Here is a 24,910-nt window from a genome sequence, read left to right on the forward strand (position 1 = left end):
AATGGAATCCAGAGAAGTAATAGAAAAGATTTTGGTAAAAATAAAACTGTAAAACTCAATTATTTGGACAGGCTTTTTGATTTAATTTTTTTTAATTTAACCACTAAAATGGATTAAAAATTAATAAAAAATAAATAAATTTGAAGATAAAATGGATTTCATAGGGCCCTATAATTATATATATATATTTTTTTGTGTGCTAATAAAATAGATGTAAGTGAACAATAGCCTTAAAAATGACTTAAAATACATATATTAAAAATAATAATTTCGTAATCGAAGATTTAAAAAAATCGTTGATTAGAAATGACGAATCTCAACATCCCTAATGAGATGCTTCTGATAACATGTCTATAAATACATTGTGTTTACTGTATATACTGCTTAAATATTAAGTTGTCTTACATCTCGAATCCTGTCAGTTTTGATGTTATCCAAAAGAAATCTGATTTGTTTAATACAGAAACAACAAAACAGGTTATTTTCTTTGCTCTAGCTTGTTTATTTTAATCTAGTCTGACATGCATTTGCCATTCGATTATTTGCATTTCCTCTGAATATTCATTTATGAACTGCCGATAAAACTCCCCTAAACCAAATTTAAAATGCGCTTTCAGTAGAACATCATAATGTTTGTGCATTTGAGCTCTTTGTCATTCATTTTTCTGCACTTCATCAATTATGCAAAAGTAAATGAAGTAGATTCAGATTGAACAGAACACCCTCCACAGGTTTCACAAGCCATAAATAGTTAAATTATGCCACTGCAGAGAGGCAGGAAAGAGGAGGAAAACGGACATTATGGTAATGATTACAAAAAACATCTGCTGTTTGCCACTCGTTTTGGGACAGAAGCACTATATATAGCGGCACTCTGTGATGTTTTGAAATAAACACAGATCCACGACTCCGATATGTCTCCCGCCGCGTGGGTGCCTTTTGTTTGTTATTGACGTCAGAGGTGTTGACCTTTGAGAGGGATCATTATTTTCTGTGCCGTCTCGTTAGACGGGAACAGGGTTTTCATGCCACTCATTTGAGAGAGTCTCTGTCCTCTTTCCCGCGCCGTGCCGATAAACCGTGCTCGGGTCAACGCGTGGAAGCGGCGTGCGAAAGACTGACGCACACGCGGCCGTAATGCAGTGCCACCGCTGACCGTCTGAACATCTCCTTCTGTCTGCAATCTGCTTTAAATTGCTTTCCGTGAAGTGGATTACGAACTGCAGCTGGTAAACACTGTATTATCTCTGAAATGCCCATCAGCTGCCTGTTGAATGCATACCTTATTCAACAAAGAAGCTTTTTCATTTCAAGGACAGTGAGCGATTTCTGAGCCGACTAGAACTTTCAAATAACCAGAAAATTTTTAGTCTTTTGCATCATTTCTTTTAAAAGAAGCGTTTTATGTTTAAAATAAAAACCGCATTGATTGCCACATAGAATTATTTCAACTTGATTAAGTTTGTAGAAAAAGCAAATTGTTTGGGTCAAGTGCTTATTTTATATGCAGATCTGTTGTTCTGCAGATGTTAAGTCTAAATTCTTAAACGAGAAGTTCATTTTCAGAACAAAAATGTACAGATAATGTACTCACCCCCTTGTTATCCAAGATGTTTGTGTCTTTCTTTCTTCAGTCGTAAAGAAATTATGTTTTTTGAGGAAAACATTTCAGGATTTCTCTCCATATAATGGACTTCTATGGTGCCCCCGAGTTTGAACTTCCAAAATGCAGCTTCAAATGGCTCTAAATGATCCCATCTTATCTAGCGAAACGATTGTCTATTTTCTAAAAAAATAAATAAATGCAATTTATATACTTTTTAACCTCAAATGCTAGTCTTTTCCTGCTCTGTTTAATCTGGGTCAGTACAGTTAGGGTATGTTGAAAAACTCCCATCCCATTTTCTCCTTCAACTTCAAAATCATCCTACATCGCTGTTTTACCTTTTTTGGTAAAGGGCATTTGATCTTTGCACGTTCACTTTGTAAACACTGGGTCGGTACTTCTGCAGCGATGTAGGATGATTGTAAAGTTGGAGATGGGAAAACAAGATGGGAGTTTTTCAACATACCCTAACTGTCTTGACCAAGATTAAACAGGGTTTGCATGTGCATCGCAGATCTAGACAAGACTAGCATTTGAGGTTAAAAAGTATATAAATTGCACATTTATTTTTGAAAATAATCCATCGTTTCACTCATAGACTGTAAAAAATATGGACGTAGTATCCGTGATGTTACCCGTAGGATTCTGAAGCGCTAATTTGAAGCTCATAGTGGGCGGGATTCGGCCGTCGCCATCTTGGAATCGCGTAATCGCGCGTCACTCCCGGATAATCAAAAATGGCCAAAAAGGCGGGATGTGGGTGGAGCTGGTTGCTGAAACCACGCCCGCCTAGAGCGACAGTGGTCAGCAGCGGCAATCCCCCTGTCACTCAAATGGCCACGCCCTTAATTATGCTGAACTTTAAGGCTTAATATAACTTAAACCGATGAGTTATAAAAAAATTCAAACCCCTCACAGTTGACATGAAGGGCAAAACTAGCTATATAGACCAAAACCATTTTTTGAACCAGGCTGTAAACATACTTTTTTCTGCTGTAAAGTTGGGCATTTTAACATGGTGTGTCAATGGGATTGACTCCCTTTTGCAGCCAGCCTCAAGCGGCCAGTCGATGAATTGCAGTTTCAGTCACTTCCGTGTTGGTTTCAGGAGGGAGACCGGAAGGTTGCCCCTTGGTTTCACTAGATAAGACCCTTCTTCCTCAGCTGGGATCATTTAGAACTATTTGAAGCTGCATTTAAACTGCATTTTGGAAGTTCAAACTTGGGGGCACCATAGAAGTGACAAGGAGGTTAAGTAAATTATCTGTACAATTTTGTTCTGAAAGTGAACTTTTTAAGTCCTTCTATTCCTTTTTTGATATCATTACGCTTTGTTGTATGAATATCTGAACATGCAATAAGTCAAAATACAGAACAAGGCTTCCCTTTTTTAAAACGTATTCTAGCTTTGTGCATTCTTTTTTATCAACACTTGAATTTGGGTCATTGTAAAATTGTAAAAAAAAAATGCTTTTCTTACTTAGATTTTTGTCTTGTTTCCAGCCAAAATATCTAAAAATTCTAAAAGTACAAATTATTCTCTTGCTTTCAGAAAAACCAAGTCAAAATTAAGTGCATTTTTGATTAAAACAAGAAAAATAATCTTGTTTTCTGTTTGAAATAATATTTTTTTGCTTACCCCATTGGTAGATTATTTCGCTTGTTCTATGCAAAAACTCACTTAAATTTTTTTTTTTTTGAAAACAAGAAAATAATTTTTACTTGTCTAGAAAATCCTCCTTTATTTAAGAATTTAGATATTTTAAGAAAAAGCATTTTTTTTGCAGTGTATGTATTCAGATTAGGGATGGCGAAAACTAAAAAATTTCTTGACCGACCACCGAGCCTCATTAGCCGGTTGAAACCGGTTAACCGATTCGTTTAAAATATGGTACGCTATTTGAAATAACAGCCATTTCGAGCCGCTCCTGCAATTTCGCAAGTCTGTCGCATCTGGCCTCTCCATTCATTCGATTGGACAATGGAAAAGAACGCGAATGACGTTGGGCGTTTTTCCCATAGATATATATATGGTTTTTCCGCTCAGAGTTGATTTTTTTTTTTCAACTTCACGCGCTCAGACAGAGCGCTCCTGCAAAAACGCGAGGCGCAGCAGGCGGTGAAAACGCGAGGCGCCTGGGGCTTATAAGCAGCGTGTAGAACGCTCACTGCCAACAGAAAACCATTCAAAAGAGGCGCCTCCAACTGCAAAAACGCCTTCAGTGTGATCGCAGCCTCTCTCTGCCTCCCGCACACACACACACACACACACACACACACACACACACACACACACACACACACACTGCCACTCACGTCACTTTTTTTAAAATCCCCTACAGCGCGAAACATGAGTCCCGCAAACGCGGCGCCGAAGAGCTTGTTGTATGTAATCGTAGGACAAATGGCTCCTTAGTTTCAAATGGTTTGGGTACAAGGTGATCGCTTTGAAAATAAAGGCGTTTGTCTAGGTTAGAAGCTCATTTGAAACATTGCCACGGCTCATTTAAGAAAATGACAGCTCCGAAGAGACGCCGCTTTAGTTTCGGTAGTGCTAACCATAATAAAGAAAGATGATGATCATCATCACCTTATCGGTTACCACTGAAATGTAGATGTAATGTATTTCCAAATCTAAGCCCATCTTATGCGGAATGTTGCCTAATAGACTGCAACATGATAAAACCAATGGATAAAACAGGCACCTTCAGAATGCGTAAAAGACGCACCGGCACTTTTTTTTTTAACCGACTACCGACAACTTTGACCGGTTAACGTTGATACGGTCAACCACCGGTCAAACGGTCATCGGTTAACATCCCTAATTCAGATCAATTATCAAAACACTATGTAGTTGATCGTTTCCGTCAACACATCCAAAGCTTCACAGTCCTAAACCACTTACTGCATTGTCCTTTCAACTGATAATGTCAAGCTGTTTGATGATTGCATTATTTTATATATACGCGATGGCTTGTTTCTGGTTCTTCTTCATATGTGTTTTCATCCAGACGTCCAATACACTTTCACAAGATGTGCATTGTGCCTCCTATCATACACTAGTGAAAACTTGGAAAGCTTGTGGTGAAAGAGTTAGTAATAAATCAAAACAATTGTGTTAAATTATATAACCCACTAAATATAGCTTCAAAACATACAAGCAAAAATATACTATATATTACTGATAACATCAGAGACGGCAGCGGATCTAATAGGCTGCATTGACGCTAATGCACAGATCTACTTTAACATATCATATTGTTTGTCCTGTCCTTAAGATTTGACTGACTCTGTTAACAGTAATTTTGAATTACAAAAGCATTTAGAAATGAAAGTGCATTTTGCCACTTACAAAAAGTCATGCACAGCTGCGTGAGTGTTTGAAAGCAGTCGTCTGTCAGTAAGTTGTTTTTGTGGATCAAATTTATTTGCATTCTAAATGGCATAAATGATTCTGTCTTAGAGCATTTTGAAAGAAAAATACTGAAATACTGGCGGGTGAAAGTGCACATTGTCTTGCAAACCACACGTTTCTCACAGCGCATACTCCTAAAAATAAAGGTGCTTTGAAAGGTTCTTCACAGCGATGCCGTAAAAGAACCATCTCTTTCTTACCTTTTTATAATCCGAAGAACCTTCTTTCGCCACAAAGAACTGTTTGTGAAACTTAAAGGTTCTTCTATGGCATCGTGAAGCACCTTTATTTTTAAGAGTGTACAGTGTGCAAAGAAGCATCCCTTACCCTTGTATTTCGCTTCAACCATGAAACCTTCTGTAAGTTTATATACTTATTCAGTGTTGTGTGTGTAATTGTCTGTAAGCAAGGGCTGTTTTTAGTGCACACAAGTGCCATTGTGCATATGAATAAGCTGTACACTGTGATAAATAATAAATAATAGTCTACACTGTGTGCATAATTATTAGGCACATTGATATTCTGGTCATATTTTTTTTCAAATTGGACCATCAATTAACCATGGACATTTTTGTAACTTTTTTTTTGGTTAAAAGAGCCATTATTTTCTTAGTGTAAAGAACATTTTAATAAAAAAAAAAGAACCCTTTTTCATGAATAAAGAACCTTTTGTGGAATTCATATTGACATCCATGGATGTTAAAGGTTCTTCATGGAATCATCAATGCCAATAAATCCATTTATTTTAAAAAAAAGTATTCTAGAAATTTGCTCAGATGGCAAAATTGCAGCCAGAATCATGAAAGCTTCTGACTTTGACATTGTAACTTTATAACTGTGAAATTCAATTTTGTCTTGTTTTCATAAGCTGAGAAAGGAGTCTGTGAATTTGTGGTAATCAGCAGCATGTGTCCATTGAGATGAACCCAGAACAGTCCTTTAACTGCTTATACTCTGCGTTGTATAGAAATGGTTTCATGCATGATTTGACGGAAGCATCACGTCTCCAGTTATTTTTCATGTTTTAGTGCAAGTTCAGTGGAGGCGTCATGCTCTGGTATGAATGAAAATAACTTTCCGCTCTAAATATAGTCTATTTCATGTGGTCTTTACTGCATTAAAGGGGAGGCAGAAAACAGCTTTTGTTTTTGTGTTTTCCCGATCTTGTGTGTTTATCCTGTTTTTAAATATAATTAAATTCTAAATGCACTAGATTTTTTTTTTCCGGTTATTACTTCCTGCTTTGCACTACATAGCATAAAAACCATAAAAATCTATATATTAAAAGCATGTGGTCTATTGAAACATCATGGCAGTCATCAAAACTTCAACTTCAGCTGCAGCTGCATCATGGCCCTTGTTAGTGTTTGTTACAAATTACTTGTAGCTGACATTCTGTCACGTATGCCCTTGTTTTGCCCCCTGTCTTGAATGAACCTGTTGTGAAGATGCTGATTAAAACTGCTCATTTGAGTTTAGAGTAGGTTGACATTTACTGGTTTTCTCCTCAGGTAAGGACCGTGTATTTAACACCCCGCTGTGTGAGCAAGGCATCGTGGGTTTTGGGATCGGCGCAGCTGCGGCAGGAGCCACCGCTATTGCAGAGATTCAGTTTGCCGACTACATTTACCCCGCTTTTGATCAGGTGAGTCTTTTCTTAATAAACGTCACAGTGGGCATTTCAAAAATATGTATTTTTACACCTTAGCTGTATAAAAAAATCATCACGACACTTAAAAAAGAAATCCATAATATTTTCATTCATCTTGGAAATGCAAATTAAGAGATTTTTGTGGAAACCTGAGAGATTTCTATTTCTTAGTTAAAGGACTATTCTATTACACAAAATGTAACACTTCAGAAAGTTTGTGAAGGCATTGTGAAAGTAATTCATATGAATTTAGAGGTTTAATCAGTTTATGTGATAAATAGATTTAATTTAGGTTTTTATTCACATATGTGACCCTGGACCACAAAACCAGTCATAAGGTTAAATTTGACAAAACTGAGATTTATACATCATATGAAAGCTCAATAAATAAGCTTTATATTGATGTATGGTTTGTTAGGATAGGACAATATTTGACTGAGATACATCTATTTGAAATCAGAAATCTGGGGATGCAAAAAAATCAAAAATACTGAGAAAATCACCTTTAAAGTTGTCCAAATTAGGTTCTTAACAATGCATATTACAAATCAAAAATTACATTTTGATATGTTTACAGTAGGAATTTTACAAAAAATCTTCATGGAACATGAACTTTACTTAATTTCTTAATGATTTTTGGCATAAAAGAAAAATCAAAAATTTTGACCCATGCAATGTATTTTTGGCTATTGCTACAAATATACCCCAGCGACTTAAGACTGGTTTTGTGGTCCAGGGTCACATATAAACATTGAGCACAGGCAATTGCATGTTTTTTTTGTGAATATTGTTTTTAATTACATAATTATTTTTAAATCCTGGTTTGCTTTACTTTCTTTTAGAACTGCACAACTTGTGGTTATTTATTAGTATGTTGTAATTATTAATAAAATTGCTAAATAAACATAACATATATATATATTTTTTTAAATAAAAGAAGTATTAGTTTTACTGTAAAAAAAAAAATAATAAAAATAAATAAATAAAAATAATTTTTATTTATTTGTTTTTGTTTTTAAAAGCAAATCTTTTTATGAATTACCCCACTTCCGAAATAAAAATTCACTAATAATTTACTCACCCCCATGAAATGGGTTTTGGAAGTTAAAACTGTTTTCCCCGAAAAACTTAATTTCTTTGCGACTGAAGAAAGAAAGACTTGGATATCTTGGTATTGGTAAATTATCCGAAAATTGTTCTGAAATTGGAGTAATCCTTTAAATACTCGGTTCCCATAAATGTTTGCATTTGAAAGCTTTTTCGTATATTAATGCATATAGGTAAGATTTTTAACAAGCTGAAAAGAATGCACATCACACCTATCTTCATCAGTTTGCACTGGCTACCATTGTCTGCTCGCATAAAATTCAAGGCATTAATGTTTGCCTACAAAACCACCACTGGCTCTGCACCTCTTTACCTAAATTCACTTCTTCTGCAAGCTTCTGCAAGTGAACGGCGCATTATTGTGACATCCCAAAGAGGCACAAAATCACTTTCACAGACTTTCACATTAGATGTACAAAGGGTGTGCAATCAATTGAAATTTAGTTTCATCAAACAACAAAAGACAAATCACTCACTGCTCTTGACGGAGAGACTTTTGGAGTTTTGTTAAGAAACAAAGCATGTTCAATTATAGTGAAGACTATGCTGTTTTATTTTGCATTCAATTAATTACATTCAGTTTACCAAAAGAAAAAAGTTTAATTTGTAATTTTTTTTAATTTTATTTTATTGTATTGCTATCTTTAAATTAATCAATCATATAAAGTTCCAGACCCACTCATAATCGTGTTAAACAATCTGGATTATAATATGGACCAAAATAATTGTGATTATGATTTTTACCATAATCAAGCAGCCCTAAAATGTACCCTTCTGGTGGAAGAATCAGCTAAAAACACATCTCTTCCATCTTTATTTGACCCTCTAACTCTAGCACCCTCTATTCTAATTCTGTTCTTAAAAAAAAAAAAACTTGCTCTTTTAGACTTTATATATTTTATTCTTTTATACTCTATTCATTTACTTACAGCTTATTTTTCTAAAAAAAAAAACAGCTTCTCTGATCTTGTTGTATTCTATCTATTTTTTTTAGGCCTCTAACACTAGCTTGCCTTTTTTTATTCGATCTATTTTCATTTTATTTATTATATAATAAAACAAAACTTGATTACGTGTACTGCTTTAGGCTAAATGAGACTTGTCATAGCACTGATTTTAACTGCTTCCATTGTCCTCTTTTGTAAGTCGCTTTGGATAAAAGCATCTGCTAAATGTCTAAATGTTAATGTAATGTAATATATTAATATAAGGTGAAGTCAGTAGCAGGGTGAGGACTTTCAGGTTTCGAGGTGTGTGTGAGACACTGGCTGACTTTAAGACAAATGTAAACCCAAGTGTCCAGCTTCTGTCTTCCTGTCAGCCGGCTGTTGTTCTCCACGTGTCCTGGCCTCGCTGAAGATGGATGAGTTTCCCTCCATTGTCAAGGAAACTGAATGCCAGACACAATAATAGGGGATTATTTTTCAGGAACAGTTTGCACTATTATGAGTCACTCTGTCACTCTCAACGTCCAAAAACTGACCGTCCGGTGAGCAGAGGATTTGCGTTTGGACAATCTGATATTTCTGGAAGCTCTTTCACAAGCCTGCGCTTTATTCTCTTCATTATCATATAATTATGCCGCCGTTTGAGTCTGTAAAACCCCAATTTACATAGTTCCTTCTAAGCAGTTGTTGTCAAGTATTGTAAAAGAGGTTCCAGGCTCCATGCTTTGTTTATTTTAAAAAGCTTTGGCGACAATGGCAGGAAAAATCGGCTTTTTTATGAGAGGAGTTTTGGAGTCCGTCTTTTCTTGTACGCAGATGTGAGTTGTTAATGTTAAGTTCTTTTTCTGTTTCTAACTTGTGATGCTGTTGAAGATCGTAAACGAAGCGGCCAAGTACCGGTATCGTTCGGGGAACATGTTCGACTGCGGGAAGCTGACCATCAGATCGCCGTGGGGCTGCGTGGGTCACGGCTCGCTCTATCACTCCCAGAGTCCAGAGGCCTTCTTCGCACACTGTCCTGGAATTAAGGTGAATCTTGCTATGTTTATCTCACTTTTTTATTTTTTTACTTTTTTTAATGGAACATTTTTACACCAAAGGAAAAGAAAGAAAAAAGAAAATCCAAATAAAACAAATACAGTAGGGGGTATACATTCTGTTTTTTAACAAGTATGCATAAAATTCGAATTTGCACTTGTACAGTATTTATATTCAGTGGTTGTTTACATTACAGTATTCAATCCATTTCTTCCAATATTTTAGAAACAAGTCCTTTTTTGAGTCACAAAATAAAACTCAATTCTTCCATATTACATATTTCTTTAACAATTTCTATCCATTCACCAAGTGAGGGGGTGTCTTGCTTATACCAATGCCTGGTGATGCTCTTCTTACATGCTACACTTAATATATTTACAAGATACACATCTTCTTTCAACACAGTGTCTGCTAAATCTCCAAAATACAATGTTATAAAATCTCTTGTACTTCATATCCTAAAATCTTTTTAAACTCCGATAAAACCATGTTCCAAAAAGGTAATATCTTTGTACAACTACAGAAAATATGAAAATGGTCAACATCGGCCTGACTTTTATCTCACTTTTCAAAGATAAAATAATTAGAGCTCACACTTTAGTTTGGGGACCACTATTAACTGTGACTTTTGGCTCAGTAAGCTCCTGCTTATTAAGTTGGCTTGAGAAAGCCTACTTACTGAAATGCTATTTAAACTTACAGCTATTCTTCTTCTTCTGAGACAAAAATTTCTGACTGCTACTCCTCCTAGAGCTTTAACTCTTATCTATCTATGTATCCATCCATCCATCTCCATCTCCATCTGCTAATCAGGTTAATAAGGAAAAGCTGGGGTTTGTTTACATGCTGAAAGTAGTAGGGGGTAAAAAAAATCCATTTAAATCGAAAAATTGGAATTTTTTTGTGAAAAAATCAGGGATTTTATTTTCTGGCCATATCACCCAACCCTAGTCCAAATACATTTACATATTATGTACTTAATAGAAATACCTTGCAATTGTACTATTAGTATACTAAAGTGATATAGTTAAAGCTTGCTAAATTGGAACAACTAATTTTGCACTTAACGCATTTTAATTGTGCTGAAGTCCAACTAATTATAAATAATTTTTTTTTTTTTTTACTGACCCCAAACTTTTGAACTGTAGCTTACGTCTCTCAGAGGTCTGAACGGGATTAAGTTGAATCCAGAAACTAAGTAAAAGATTTTTATAGGCTATGAAGGACTTGGTTTGCAAAAGGTGTTACATTATGATTGAGTAGAGGATACACGGCAGAATATATGAGCTAAAAATAATGATAAACGCAGAAGTGTGAGGCAAATTATGCAGCAGCTCTTTACTCGTCTTATTTGCACTGCAGCACACATTTGGACCAAATTCAAAGCAGATAGATGCTTGACTCTCTATGAAGTGACCTGCACCGGCTCTCTTCTGGATCAGTCTGATGACTGCAGGCTTGACATTTAATGAGCCGACATACAGAGTAGTCAGAGCGGATTTAACCTCAGCGCCGCTCTTCACTCTTTACCGTCTCATTCTCTGTCCATCACCAGTCTTTGTTATTAAGCGGCACATCTAGTTAGAACGGGGCGCATCAAAAATCAGTGTTGCTGCCGAGAACACGTGGCTTTTGATCGTGAATCACTTTTTCCATCTCCCATGCCTCTATGCGTAACTTTTCTTTTTAGAAAGCACTTGTGCTTCTAACTTAGGATCACAGTCAAAATTTCAGGAGCACCTTCTTCCCATTACGAGGTAATATTTACAGGGGAATTTTGTTTTTACCTTTGTAATGGCATTTTTGTCAACTTTATTAAAAGGATGTCATCCTTTGTCAATAAAAAATATATATATATTTATATTTTTATATATATATATATATTTTAAAGCTTTAAAAAAAATTCTAATTAAACAACAGGATAAGAACAAATAGAATAAGACTAAGTTACCAATCAAATGAAATCAGTATTAGCAAAATTAATTTGTACTACAGAGGTGGCACAGAAGAACACAAAAGTGGCTTGTAGGTGTATTTTCATATGTTTAATGAGGCTCAGAGGTGGCATGAGTGCAATCAAATTAATAAATTCATGTTGAGATTAATGTTTTAAATATAACATTTTGAATACAGAAATATTAAATGATTTAAATAACTGAAAATATATTTTAAAATGAAACTAAAACTGCCAGTAGGTGGCAGTAAGTCACTGATTTAAATTATGAATCATATCATTCATTTGATTCGTTCAATGGCTGATTCATTCAGGAATAAAGCAAGTGACTGTCTATGAATGGGAAATTGAATCATTGACTCACTAGATTTGTTTAAAAGTGCACATTCATTCATAAACAAAACAACGCTGTGTTTGAATGGAGATACGCAACAGCTCAGTTGTGACTGTTTCAGACCATTTTTGATGATGAAATTGAGCAAAATCAGGCAATTATGTTATAATCAGACAATATAAATCACTTAATTTTAACTTCTCGTTTATTTAACTATTGTGTTAAATCTATATCTCATTTACAAACTCTTAATAATTACTCATCTTAGTTATCACAATCTCACACAGTTCCATAATAATCAATTAAGCTCTCTACACTGCACAATCAATCTCTTATTTACACTCTCTCTACACTTTGTTTATGAAAGCATTCATGAGATATGTCTGTGATATATTACTCGACATTGCAAAAACACATAGAAACCTTTGAAGCTCAAGGTATGCTGATCAGGTCAGTTGTACTGGTGCTCCAGTAGTTTTCAGCCGTGAATGCGAGTGAAATGGTCACACTGTAGAGCCCTGTCTCAAGGCGTCTTTAAAATGAACCCAATGGGGAGACACATAATTGTACTTTCCTTTTATAAAACGATTAATAGCTTTCTTTTCCTCTCTCTCTGTCTGTTAGATTGTTGTGCCGAGAGGTCCTGTCCAGGCCAAGGGTCTTCTTCTGTCCTGCATCACCGATCAAAACCCCTGCATCTTCTTTGAGCCCAAAATCCTGTATAGAGCAGCAGGTGAGAAACCATAGACAAGTCACAATGGGATTATGAGTAGCTGACGTGAGATTCTTGACATTAGTTGACCTGTCCTTCAGTGTAATCTATTAGTGCTATGCACTGAAATGATTTAAAGTTGCCATAGAATGCATTGAAGCAACATTTTAAATTGTTCTCTGATATCTACATAGTAGGTATGTGGCATAGGAAAGGGCAAAACATCTCCAGAAACGGTTTTACAAGTCCATTTACAACCCTAGGATTAGTCTCTAGAATGAAATGGTCTGTTATTACCTTATTTGGAAGGTTCCTGAATAATAATGATGAGAGATCTGCTCTGATTGGCTGTTTCACAGAGCTGCTCGTTGATGTAGGATGCACTGAAATAAAAATCTTAGTGAAAACTTTACAATTTTAACACTGAGATGAAACCCAAAACATAACTTTTTAAATGATCTCGTTTTTAAATTACTAATTAAAAAAAAAAATGTATATTTTAAAACTTAAAACCCCAGGAAAGGACAAAATGCATGTTGCATTAAATAGCCTCACAGCAAGTGAAAATGCTATTTATTAAAACACTATTAACCAAAAGAGCAATCACTCCTGAGAATGTAAACTTTGATGCACAACTGGGAAATGCATTTGATAATGAAAACACACAGGGAGGCCGATCGGCTAATGTTAGTTTAATCAGGCACAGTTGTTGGCCAAACTAGAAATGCTTTTGCCTTGTGTCAGCTCTGAAATTTGCTGACATGGTGCACATAATTTTTTGTGGATTTGAGTAATGTTGTTAAGGATTGTGCTTTGAGCTGTAATTAATGTTTGTGTTATACTGGCCGTTGGAGACCCTGCTCTCTGTTTATATCAGTATCATCCTAGGCCATTAGAAAACCCAAATGTTTCATCTGCTAATGAAAACATACTAATGGAAACGTCAAACAAAAAATGAGATTCTGCTACAGACCTGTCAAATATGAAAATGAAGAATGAGCTGCAATTGATGGTAGCCAGGAAGATCTGGACTTTTTATTCAGAAAATTATGCAATTTAAGAAAAACTTTGTTAGTAGTATCACATTACTTGTTCAGTCAGTCAGTGAGTGGTATTTATTCATCTCCTGAATGGACGTTTCAGCTCTTATTTTACCTGCTCATATATCATTGTGGTCTGTTGAGTGTTTTTATCTTTCAAACAGATCATTGAGTATCTTGAATGGTCTTAATATTGCTTGATGCTTTGCAGCTGTTGAATGAAGACATGCTGTTTCTCATTTCTCTCTCATTGCCTTACACTGTACATGTGTCATTGAGGTATGGCTCCATTTCAGTCAAACGCTTTAGCACAGAATGCTTCTCCAGTTCAATTACAAGTCATGTGGAGGGGATTCATTAAAGTCAATGTTTTGACCTCGTAATGTTTAATCTTGTGGTGAATGACAGACTGCGTTCAATAAAGGGAACCATGGGTTTTAAGACTCGTATAGCTTAAAGGGATAGTTCACCCAAAAATGAAAATTTGGTAGTCTTATAATGACAGTGAATGGGCACCAAACCTGTAAAAATAAAACAAAACATGCACAGACAAATCCCAATTACACCCTGCGGCTCGTGACGATACATTGATGTCCTAAGACACGAAACGATCGTTTTTTGCGAGAAACTGAATAGTATTTATATTATTTTTTACCTTTGATACACAGCCACCTCCATCTGTCCTGAGCATGAGCTTATCATCCGGATATCATTTTTGGATTTGTCTGTGTCTGTTTTGTTTACTTTTAAATGTCTGGTGCCCATCCACTTCCATTAAATGACTGACAGACTGCACCGGTTTTCGTTAAAAATCTTCGTTTGTGTTCTGCTGAGGAAAAAAGGTCACCTACATCTTGGATGCCCTGGGGTTAAGCAGACAAACATCAACATTTTCCTTTTTGGGTGAACTATCCCTTTAATATAACGTAAATGGTGTCTCTTACTGAAATATGTAGAAGAAAACCCATTAAAGATCCAGTATAGTTATAAACATATATTTTGGACTGTGGGGGGCACTATTTTTTTGATTACGTAGAACAGTTGCAAATAAAATACTGATACGATGACCACAGCTACTGAAAGAGCTTATAGGTGGCAATGGATATAAGCATAGGGTTAAACCAAATGCTGTACCAACTATTTTACCCACAAGGAGTGTAAACGCCCCTCATATTGAGTGAAATTTGCAGCGTCATGACAAGAGTCGGCATGTTTACATTGTTTGTAAGCTCTTTCAGTAGCTGTGGTCTACTAAAAGCCATAAAGGGTTCCTATAATGCTCTTTTACAAAGTCTTTATTTTGTTTTGGGGGTGCACTAGACTAGAACATGCTCTCATGCTTGGTGGTTCGAAAAATGCATTCTTTTTTAGATAATTTACATTATTACAATAGCTTTCTCCCCAGGCTGGGACAAATGGCTCGATTAGTTCTGGGTTTGATGAAGGTCCGCCTTCTGAAGAACGAAATGTGTTGTGATTGGTTAGCAGTCCCACTGCGTTGCAATTGGTGAACAGCTTATTTGACATTTCAGTCTTGCCACGCTCCTTCCCAAAGCAGTTCCATGTACAACTGCGGAAGCTAGATTAAAGTGATTCTTACATTTTAAATATGGATATTTTTCTTGCAAAAACACATAGGTTCACTACAGGAGGCTTTTATTGACCCCTGCGAAGCCATGTGAGGCACTTTTTTTATTATAGATCGATGCACTTTATTGGACTGATGGAGAGAAATACCACTCTATGCTGTTTTAAAGCTTGGGAGTGTTAGGATAATTTTAAATATAACTCCAATTGACACGTCAACCAATGATCGTCACTCTAATCAGCTGCGGCTCCACATGTGTTTCGACCCTCTATACCGCACACGTCAACAGCGCGGCTCCGATGCGGCTACCGGAGAAGTTTGCAGACACTTTAGTCAATACTTGAGATTATACGAGCCCTGCAGCTTGCTGAAGAATCCCAGAGGCAGCTGTCCATGCTACATCGCTAACGTTAGGCAAATTCCGCTCCTCGACCCTCACCATCCGCCAACGATTCCAATTTCCGTCGGCGGGATTTATTTGAATGATATTTTAATGGATCGCGTTGTGACGTCATAGCATCCAGAAAACAAACGTTTATTGTAGTTCTTGAAAAGGGATTTTTTTAAAAAAGGGAAATATTTCCCTTTGGAGTGGATTTTGAGATTTGTAACTTTGTAGATGTTTTTTATGCCCAAACATGCACACCACACACTGGCTAAAACTCAAAAAGTGAAAAAGCATAATAGGACCGCTTTAAAGGGTTACTCCAAAATGAAAATTTTGTCATTAATCACTTTACCCGCATGTCGTTCCAAACCCGTAAAAGCTTTGTTCGTCTTCTGAACACAATTTAAGATATTTTGGATGAAAACCGGGAGCTTTGTGGCGGTCCCATTGACTGCTAAGTAAATAACACTGTCAAGGCCCAGAAAAGTATTAAAGACGTCGTCAAAATAGTCCATCTGCCATCAGTGGTTCAACCATAATTCTACTAAGATATGAGAATACTTTTTGTAGGCAAAGAAAACAAAAATAACCTCTGTTGACCGAAAATTTCAACCCAAAGCCTGAAAACATGGCATCATATCTGTATTTTATTCTCCAAGTTGTGCATTCGGAGTAGTTGCAGTAAAAGTAGCAACAGATAGTGCCAGTAGCTCACCGAGTGAAACTGTAACATTTAACATTTAACATTTTTAAATCCACATTTTAATTTTTAAATAGGTTTTCTACAACACCTCATTTACGTTGTTTAGTCATACAAGTCCCCTTTAAGTCTGCTTAAAGTCCGCCCATTCAGTCTCAACTTCATTTGCATATACTTTGGAATGCCACACCCACATCTCAACATCCAATCAGCAACCAATGCATAGTCCTGCCCTACAAACTATGGAAGAAGACTAATGCTACTTTTTGCTGCATCATGACATTGGCCATTTTATTACCATAACACAAGATATTACATTGGACATCAACATGTCTAACTGTGAAGAGGTTAGATCAGTCTTCTTTGAATTGCGTTTAAACATTTTTTTATTATAATTTAATTGTTTCATTTGTAAATTTAATGCATCTAAAACCTGACGATTATTTACGCATTTTATGTATTTATTTATTTCCTGTAGTTCAAACAATTCATGGCATTAGCAAAATCAAGGACATGGGTTTGATTCCTGGTGAAAGCATAAGCTAATGAAATGGTTAATGCAACATATGTCACTTTGGATAAACATGTCTGTCAAATGCATAAATGTAAATGGAGAAACTATATTTTCTTCCACAAATGTGACCCTGGATCACAAAACCAGTCATAAGGGGCAACTTTTTTAAAATTGAGATTTATACATCATCTGAAATTGGGATAAATGAGCTTTCCAGTGCTGTATGGTTTGTTAGTATAGGACAGTATTTGAAGGACTGAGGGGGCAAAAGAATCCAAATACTGAGAAAATCACCTTTAAAGTTGTCCAAATAAAGTTCTCAGCAATGCATATTACTAATCAAAAATTATGTTTTGATATATTTATGGTAGAAAACTTACAAAATATCTTCATGGAACATGAACTTTACTTAATACCCTAATGAGTTTTGGCATAAAAGAGAAATCAATCATTTTGACTCATACAATGTGTTTTTGGCTATTGCTACTAATAGTTTTGCGGTCCATGGTCACAAATGGTATAGTTGCAGCATCTCTCACCTGTGGCTAAACTAACCGCTGCCAAAACTAACCAACTTTGAGCCTTTGGTCATGAGAAGAATATTTGGTGCGGTTTAAAGCATGAGTACAAACGCCATCCTCATATTCTTAAAAGTGGTTTATTAATGAAATGAATGAAAAATGGAAAAGGAAATTAATGCACTTTTAAGGAAGCCAATGCGAGTGTGGTTTGCCATGAGGATTACAGCATATTCATCTGCTGTGATGGGACGACTTATGTGTCTCTCAAGAACTTTCCTGAATGTCTTTAATTTCCTGACTGAACATTGGAGCTTGTTTTAGGATCTTTGGCTCTTTATAATTATTTGGTTTTAATTTTAAAGCGGTGCACTTCTTTTTTTGTACTCATTCTTACAAGATGGGAATAAATCATTCAGCACTGAGTGTAATTCTTGATTTGGAAAACATTATACGTTTATTTGATGGTAATGTGGAATTTTTAAATTTCCACTTTGTCTTTTTTGAGTGAGCCATCTCCAGCATTGAAGTAATGTCATAAATCGTAACTCAAGCAGGTTTAGTTAGCTGTCAATATGGTGTGGATTTATTACATGGTATTTAGGAGTTCACAGCACCTTCTGTGTGGAATTAGATTGAGTTTTCTAAAGTACAAATTCGTGGTTTGTAAATCGGCTATGTGGGGGCGACCTTTGCTATGCTGGGGTTTTGTTGGTGGTTGCTAGTGTTTTTAAAGGTACAATAAGGGATTTCTGACAAATGCAGTTGAAAGTGGATCAGACCAAGCACCAGAACACACTTCTAACCTTCTAACTTCTCAGCAGTAAAGGGGCGTGTCCACTCATGATGCTGAGTTGATTAGTTCAAGGTGCTTAAAGTGCCTCAACTACGTGAATCCGACTTTTTGTAATTGAAGGCCTGGAGGCCTTCTTTATATCTTTACTTTATTAAATGTAAATGATTGCGTAGCAAATAATTTGATTCCGATAGGACTTTGGAGCGTGGATTGCGAATCATTTAGATTGGAACTTGGGAGTGGGTTTGTGAATCTTTTGATTCAAATGGGAACTTTGGAGCACAGATCGCAAATCATTTGATTCAGATCGGGAGTTTGAAGCATGGTTTGAGAGTCATTTAGATTGGAACTTCCCAACGGATTTGTGAATCTTTTGATTTTAATCACGGATCGCAAACCATTATTTAGATTGGGATTTTGGAGCGTGGATTGCGAATAATTTAGATTGGAACTTTGAAGTGGGTTTGTGAATCTTTTGATTTAAATCTGAACTGTGGAGCACAGATCGTAAATCTTTGGAGCACAGATCGTGAATGATTATTCAGATTAGGAATTTGGAGCGCAGATTGCGAATCATTTAGATCTGAACTTCTCAGCGGATTCGTGAATCTTTTGATTCAAACTGGATCTTTGGAGCACGGATTGCGAATAATTTGACTCCTATCGGACTTTGGAGCACGGATCACAAATCATTATTCAATCAATATTTTGGAGCGATCAATATTTTGGAGCGCAGATTGCGAATCATTTAGATCAGAACTTTGGGATGGGTTTGTGAATCTTTTGATTCAAATGGGAACTTGGGAGCACAGAATGCAAATCACTTCATTCAGATTGGGACTTTGGAGGACAGATCGCGAATGATTATTCAGATTTGGAATTTGGAGCGAAGGTTGCGAATCATTTTGATCTGAACTTCGGGGTGAGTTCGTGAATCTGTTGATTCAAATCTAAACTTTGGAGCAGAGATTGCAAATCATTTGATTCAGATCGGGACTTGGAGCATGGATCACGAGTCATTTAGATTGGAACATTCAAATGGGTTTGTGACTCTTTCGATTTTAATCTGAACTTTGGAGCACAGATCGCAAATCATTTGATTTAGATGGGGACTTTGGAGCGCAGAATGCGAATCATTTAGATCTGAACTTCTGAGCAGATTCGTGAATCTTTTGATTCAAACCGGATCTTTGGAGCACGGATTGCGAATAATTTGATTCCGATCGGACTTTGGAGTGCGTATCACGAATCATTATTCAGATCAGCATTTTGGAGTGCGGACTGCGAATCATTTAGATCAGAACTTTAGGGTGGTTCTGTGAATCTTTTGATTCAAATGGGAACTTTGGAGCTCAGATTGCAAATCATTTGATTCAGATCTGGAGTTTGGAGCATGGATCGTGAGTCATTGAGATAGGAACTTCAGAGCTGGTTTGTGAATCTTTTGATTTTAATCGCAACTTCGGAGCATGGATTGTGAATCATTTGATTCAGATGGGGATTTCAAAGTGTGGACTGCGAATCATTTAGATTTGGCAATTCGGAGTGGGTTTGTGAATCTTTCGATTTTAATCTGAACTTTGGAGCACAGATTGCAAATAATTTGATTCAGATCAGGATTTTGGAGCATGGATCGCAAATCATTATTCAGATCGGGATTTTGGAGAGGGTTTGTGAATTTTTTGATTCTAGATCGGGACTTTGGAGTGCAGATTGTGGATCATTTAGATCGGTTTGTGAATCTTTTGATTCAAATCAGAAGCACAGATCGGGAATCATTTGATTTCAGGTGTGGGTTCAATTCAATCCGAGTCCTGATCTGAAATGATGCAAAATCCCTTAAAAAATATATTATATTTACACCTTAGGGGGCAAATAGGCTAAATATATAGATACAGTTTTTAGGATGAACAGTGGTTTAGATCCAGCAAGTTTAGATTTTGTGTTCTGAGGATGAACAAAGGTCTTAAAGGTTTGGGTGAGTAATTAATTCATTAATTCATCCCTTTAAAGTGGACATCATTGCATACTTTGCATATGCTTCACTTTATTTTTGCCACTTTGTTTTTTTTAAATTTGACATTGTTTTGACACTGTTTGATTAGTGAGATCTCTGCTTGAGAAGTCCTTAAAAGTACTGGATATTCATTTTACAGTATCTGTATGAATCCTGTTAGAAATCTTGTGAAGAAACTCACACCCAGTATAGTCAACAATATGGTCTACACTACATCAGATGAAGTGTAGACAAATATGAAAGAGCTGGAATAGCTAAAGCATAATCACATCAATGTTAAAATGGGAAAAAGATTCATGATTATATAACCTGGACGGTTGGAGCACCAAGATGAACTTCATCATCTTCCCTGGCCAGACAAATCACATGACACATGATCAAACCACTGTGGACAGCTTTGGAGAGAAAAGTACAATACAGATTCTTTTCCTTTTCAACATCTCTGGCAGATGATGGACTGAACTCAACTGGAGACTATTCCAGCTGGGTGAATCTGTTTCAATGCAAACAGTGGTAAAGCAACTTAATTAACAAATACTGACAATTACCCAGGTGTTCACATGATTTTGTCCAACCCCTGCATGTTTTCCCATCTCTGAATTGGCTTTTTTTTATTAAAAGAGTGGTTTTACCATTAGATGGAGCAGTATTTTTAAATGACAGAGTGCATGTCAGCTGAAAACACACAGCAGGCATCCAGCAATCTACCACTACCAAGAGTCTGGACCATTAGTGATACGTTCTTACTTGACTTCATCAATCACTCGAACCCTCGGGTGGAACCTCTGAACCGCAAACCAGTGAGCTCAGCCTGACCGCTTTCCATTGAGAGTGCTGTGTGGCATTATTGTTTTGATTTTTTGGCTGCAAGAGTTTTGCTCTTGTTGGAATCTAGAAACGGGCTGTGAATGAGCTTTTGCTCACTGTTAGTAGAAAGTGAGTTCATTTGTTTTTTGCACCTGAGCATTGACATTAGTTTGGACAAACAGAGGTGATTTTCACTAGCACTGCCCCTCTAATAGAAATGTCCATAATAAAAACTGTCCATGACAAACAGATCGTTAACAGCTGGTCCTTGAGGTGATTGAAGTGTATTGGACAGGAAATCCAAACATTTATCTATCGTTCTTTTATCTCAAATATATGGCTTCATTTGAAATTACATATTGAAATATGCAAGTAGTAGAGACAGCATCAAAAACACTAGTTTATTAATAAGTAGTTAAAATATCTTATTGCTTTTTTATACATTCATAATCATTACTTTTCCTGGTGTTTTTTGGCAAGCTTTGTGTGCGCTTGAGCATGGAATAGACTGTATATTTAAGACTTGTTTTGGTACATACACTATCAGTTAAAGATCAAGAATTTTTATGTTTTTAAAGAAGTCTCTTCTGCTCACCAAGCCTGCGTTTATTTGATCCAAAGTACAGCAAAACAAATTTCAAATTTTTTTGCTATTTCAATTTTTTTTTTCTATTTGAATATATTTTAAAATATAATTTATTCCTGTGATTTCAAAGCTGAATTTTTTTTTATCATTACTCCAGTCACAAATTATTCTAATATTCTTATTTGCTGCTCAAAAACTTATGTTGAAAACAGCTGAGTAGATTTTTTTTTTCAGGTTTCTTTGATGAATAGAAAGTTCAGAAGAACAGCATTTTTAATATTATAAATGTTATCACTTTTGAACCATTTAAAGCACCCTTGCTAAATAAAAGTATTGATTTCTATATTGATTTCTAAAAAAAAAATTATACTTACTCCAGGCTTTTGAATGGTTTAGTTTATAATGTTACAAAAGCTTTTTATGTCAGATAAATGCTGATCTTTGGATCTTTGTATTCATCAAAGAATCTGAAAAATATTACTATTTCAAATATTAATAATAATAATGTTTCTTGAACAGCAATTCGTCATATTAGAATGATTTCTGAAGGAACATGTGAGTAATGATGCTGAAAATTTAAATATGAATAGTCATTTTAAATAGTAAACTCATTTCACGATATTACTGCTTTTTCTGTACTTTGGATCAAATACATGCAGGCTTGGTGAGCAGAAGAGACTTCTTTAAAAAACATTTAAATATTTAAAAAAATTAAAACTTTTGACTGGTAGTGTATTTAAGTAGTTAAATTAATATAAGCATGCAATTAGTCGATTAATGGCTGAAATTAATGACTACTAGTTAACAAGAAAAATCTTTAGTTGGGGGCAGCCCTTCATTTTACACTATAGATTTGTTAAACGCGCTGTAAAAGTCCACTGGTTGTAGTTATTGAACTCAGTAGTAAAGTTTAAGTAGACCTTTCACTTTCCTCAATCAGCAAATCTTGACAATGTTTCATATTGGTTTAATTTCTGGCCATTGACTGGTATGTAAAATGTTTTATTACTTTACTGGTTTGGGGTTTCCATTATCAGATGTTCTGCAGATAAACTACAGAAACTAAAAAACCTGGAGCCATTTGCTGTATGTATAGCTGCTAAACATTACTTCAGGGTTCAGAGTTGGTTTGAAGACTTGATGGTTTTCATGTTGGCCAAAATCCTATAAGATTAAGCAAAAGTCTATCATTATGATCTGACCTGCAAGGTGAATTCTTAAAATATTGCCAAAAAAAAAAAATATATATTTTTTTCAAATACAATGTACTGAATTTAATTTTTTAATTGCCTTTTTTCTTTATGTTCAATGTTTTTATTTTAGTTTTAGTATTTTTTTTATTTAGTTTTGATTTCGTATTGTTGCATTTTAGTTTTTATTTTAAATAATATCATTTATAGTTTTTTATTTTTTTCTCTCCAATTTTAGTTTTCATGTATTTTATTTCCAGTTAATAATTTTAGTGCTTCAGCTTAAACTAAACAAAATTTAAAATTGAATATTTGTTATTTACAATTTAATTTTAACAATAATCCCCAACAAACTTTCTCAAGCTCATCTAGCTCACATCTGGATGTTAGCTAAGTATTTTTAGGAAAAAACAGTTTTAGTTTTTATTTATCCAGCAAATAAATATGCCAGAAAATACTACAGTGACAATGTGAAACATTAAAAATGCTTCCAGGTTTTCCAAAGATAGTTTTTACTTCAAGTACAGGCCAAAAAATGCATACTGGTATAGAAAAGCTCATAAGGAGTTTTCACAAGCGTCTGTTTCTAATTCTAAGCAAAAGTACATTCCTAACATCAGCTTCAATCATTTTCAACAAACCTACTTTAAACCTCATTGTCAGAACATCAAGATTTCCCAGAAGACGGCAAAGACAATGACTTCATTGAGCATATAAAGTGGGATAAAGAAAATGGCTCTAATTAAACATAATTTAATCGTAAAGATAATTCAGCATTTAGGATCCACAACAAAGGCATTAGATATGACAGCTGTGAAAACTTCTTTCTGTCCTCATGCTGCAAAATGAGACGAAAACGTTCTTTATCTTGTTTCTTTCAGCCATGCAAAACTCATCCTAATGCAAACGTACTGCTCATTTCACACAAAATGTCATGCCTTCATTTTGTTTCATGTCCTTTAAGACTTTTCTCCCTTTTTTCCTACAATATTTGAGCAAAATAACAGTTTCACCCACAGCTTATGAATTTAATAATAATCAGAAATGTTTGTTGAGCAGCAAATCAGCATATTAGAAGGATTTCTGAAGGATCATGTGACACTGAAGACTGGAGTAATGATGCTGAAAATTCAGCTTTGATCACAGAAGTAAATTACATTTTAACAGATATTCAAATTTTTTTTTTTGCATTTTCAAATAAATGCAGCCTTGTTAAGCAGAAGAGACTTCTTTTGTTTTAATGGTAGTCTATATTTAGTTGATTTTTTTTTTTAATTTAATGATATGCAGTACTTTCAGGCCATATTATTACCAACATTGCAGCATTTATTTTTTCTCTGTTTTTTGTTACTCAATATAGGTGAGGTCAAAAGTTTATCAATTATTTTACCATATAAAATACAAGTTATTGTTTATTTAGTGCTGACCTGGATAAGATATTTCACATAAAAGATGTTTACATATAGTCCACAAGAGACAACAATAGTTGAATTTATTAAAAAATGACCCTGCTCAAAAGTTCTTCAGAAAAATCCTTCAGGTCCCAAAAATTCTTTGGTTAGCATTTTTGTGTATTTGAACCATGATGCATCAAAGCTTTTAAACTGAATAGATTGTTTTCATTTAGTAGTGCCGTTCAGAGGCTACAGAAGATACTTAAATATGTGACCCTGGACCACAAAACCAGTCTTAAGTCGCTGGGGTATATTTGTAGCAATAGCCAAAAATACATTGCATGGGTCAAAATTATAGATTTTTCTTTTATGCCAAAAATCATTAAGAAATTAAGTGAAGTTCATGTTCCATGAAGATTTTTTGTAAAATTCCTACTGTAAACATATCAAAATGCAATTTTTGATTTGTAATATGCATTGTTAAGAACCTAATTTGGACAACTTTAAAGGTGATTTTCTCAGTCTTTTTGATTTTTTTGCATCCTCAGATTTCCGATTTCAAATAGATGTATCTCAGCCAAATATTGTCCTATCCTAACAAACCATAC

At 35.2% G+C, this 24,910-nt stretch overlaps 1 protein-coding gene across 1 annotated transcript in view; it reads left to right on the forward strand.

Annotated features, from left to right (window-relative positions):
• The window catches only part of bckdhb (branched chain keto acid dehydrogenase E1 subunit beta), a 104,891-nt gene that overhangs the window by 4,351 nt on the left and 75,630 nt on the right, over window positions 1-24,910 (forward strand). The window contains exons 4-6 of the mRNA XM_073847186.1: window positions 6,533-6,666; window positions 9,600-9,755; window positions 12,677-12,785. Of these exons, the coding sequence (XP_073703287.1) occupies window positions 6,533-6,666; window positions 9,600-9,755; window positions 12,677-12,785 (399 nt within the window). The remainder of the gene's footprint in view (window positions 1-6,532; window positions 6,667-9,599; window positions 9,756-12,676; window positions 12,786-24,910) is intronic.

This window comes from Garra rufa, chromosome 9 (assembly GCF_049309525.1).
Source record: "Garra rufa chromosome 9, GarRuf1.0, whole genome shotgun sequence".
Classification (NCBI taxonomy): domain Eukaryota; kingdom Metazoa; phylum Chordata; class Actinopteri; order Cypriniformes; family Cyprinidae; genus Garra; species Garra rufa.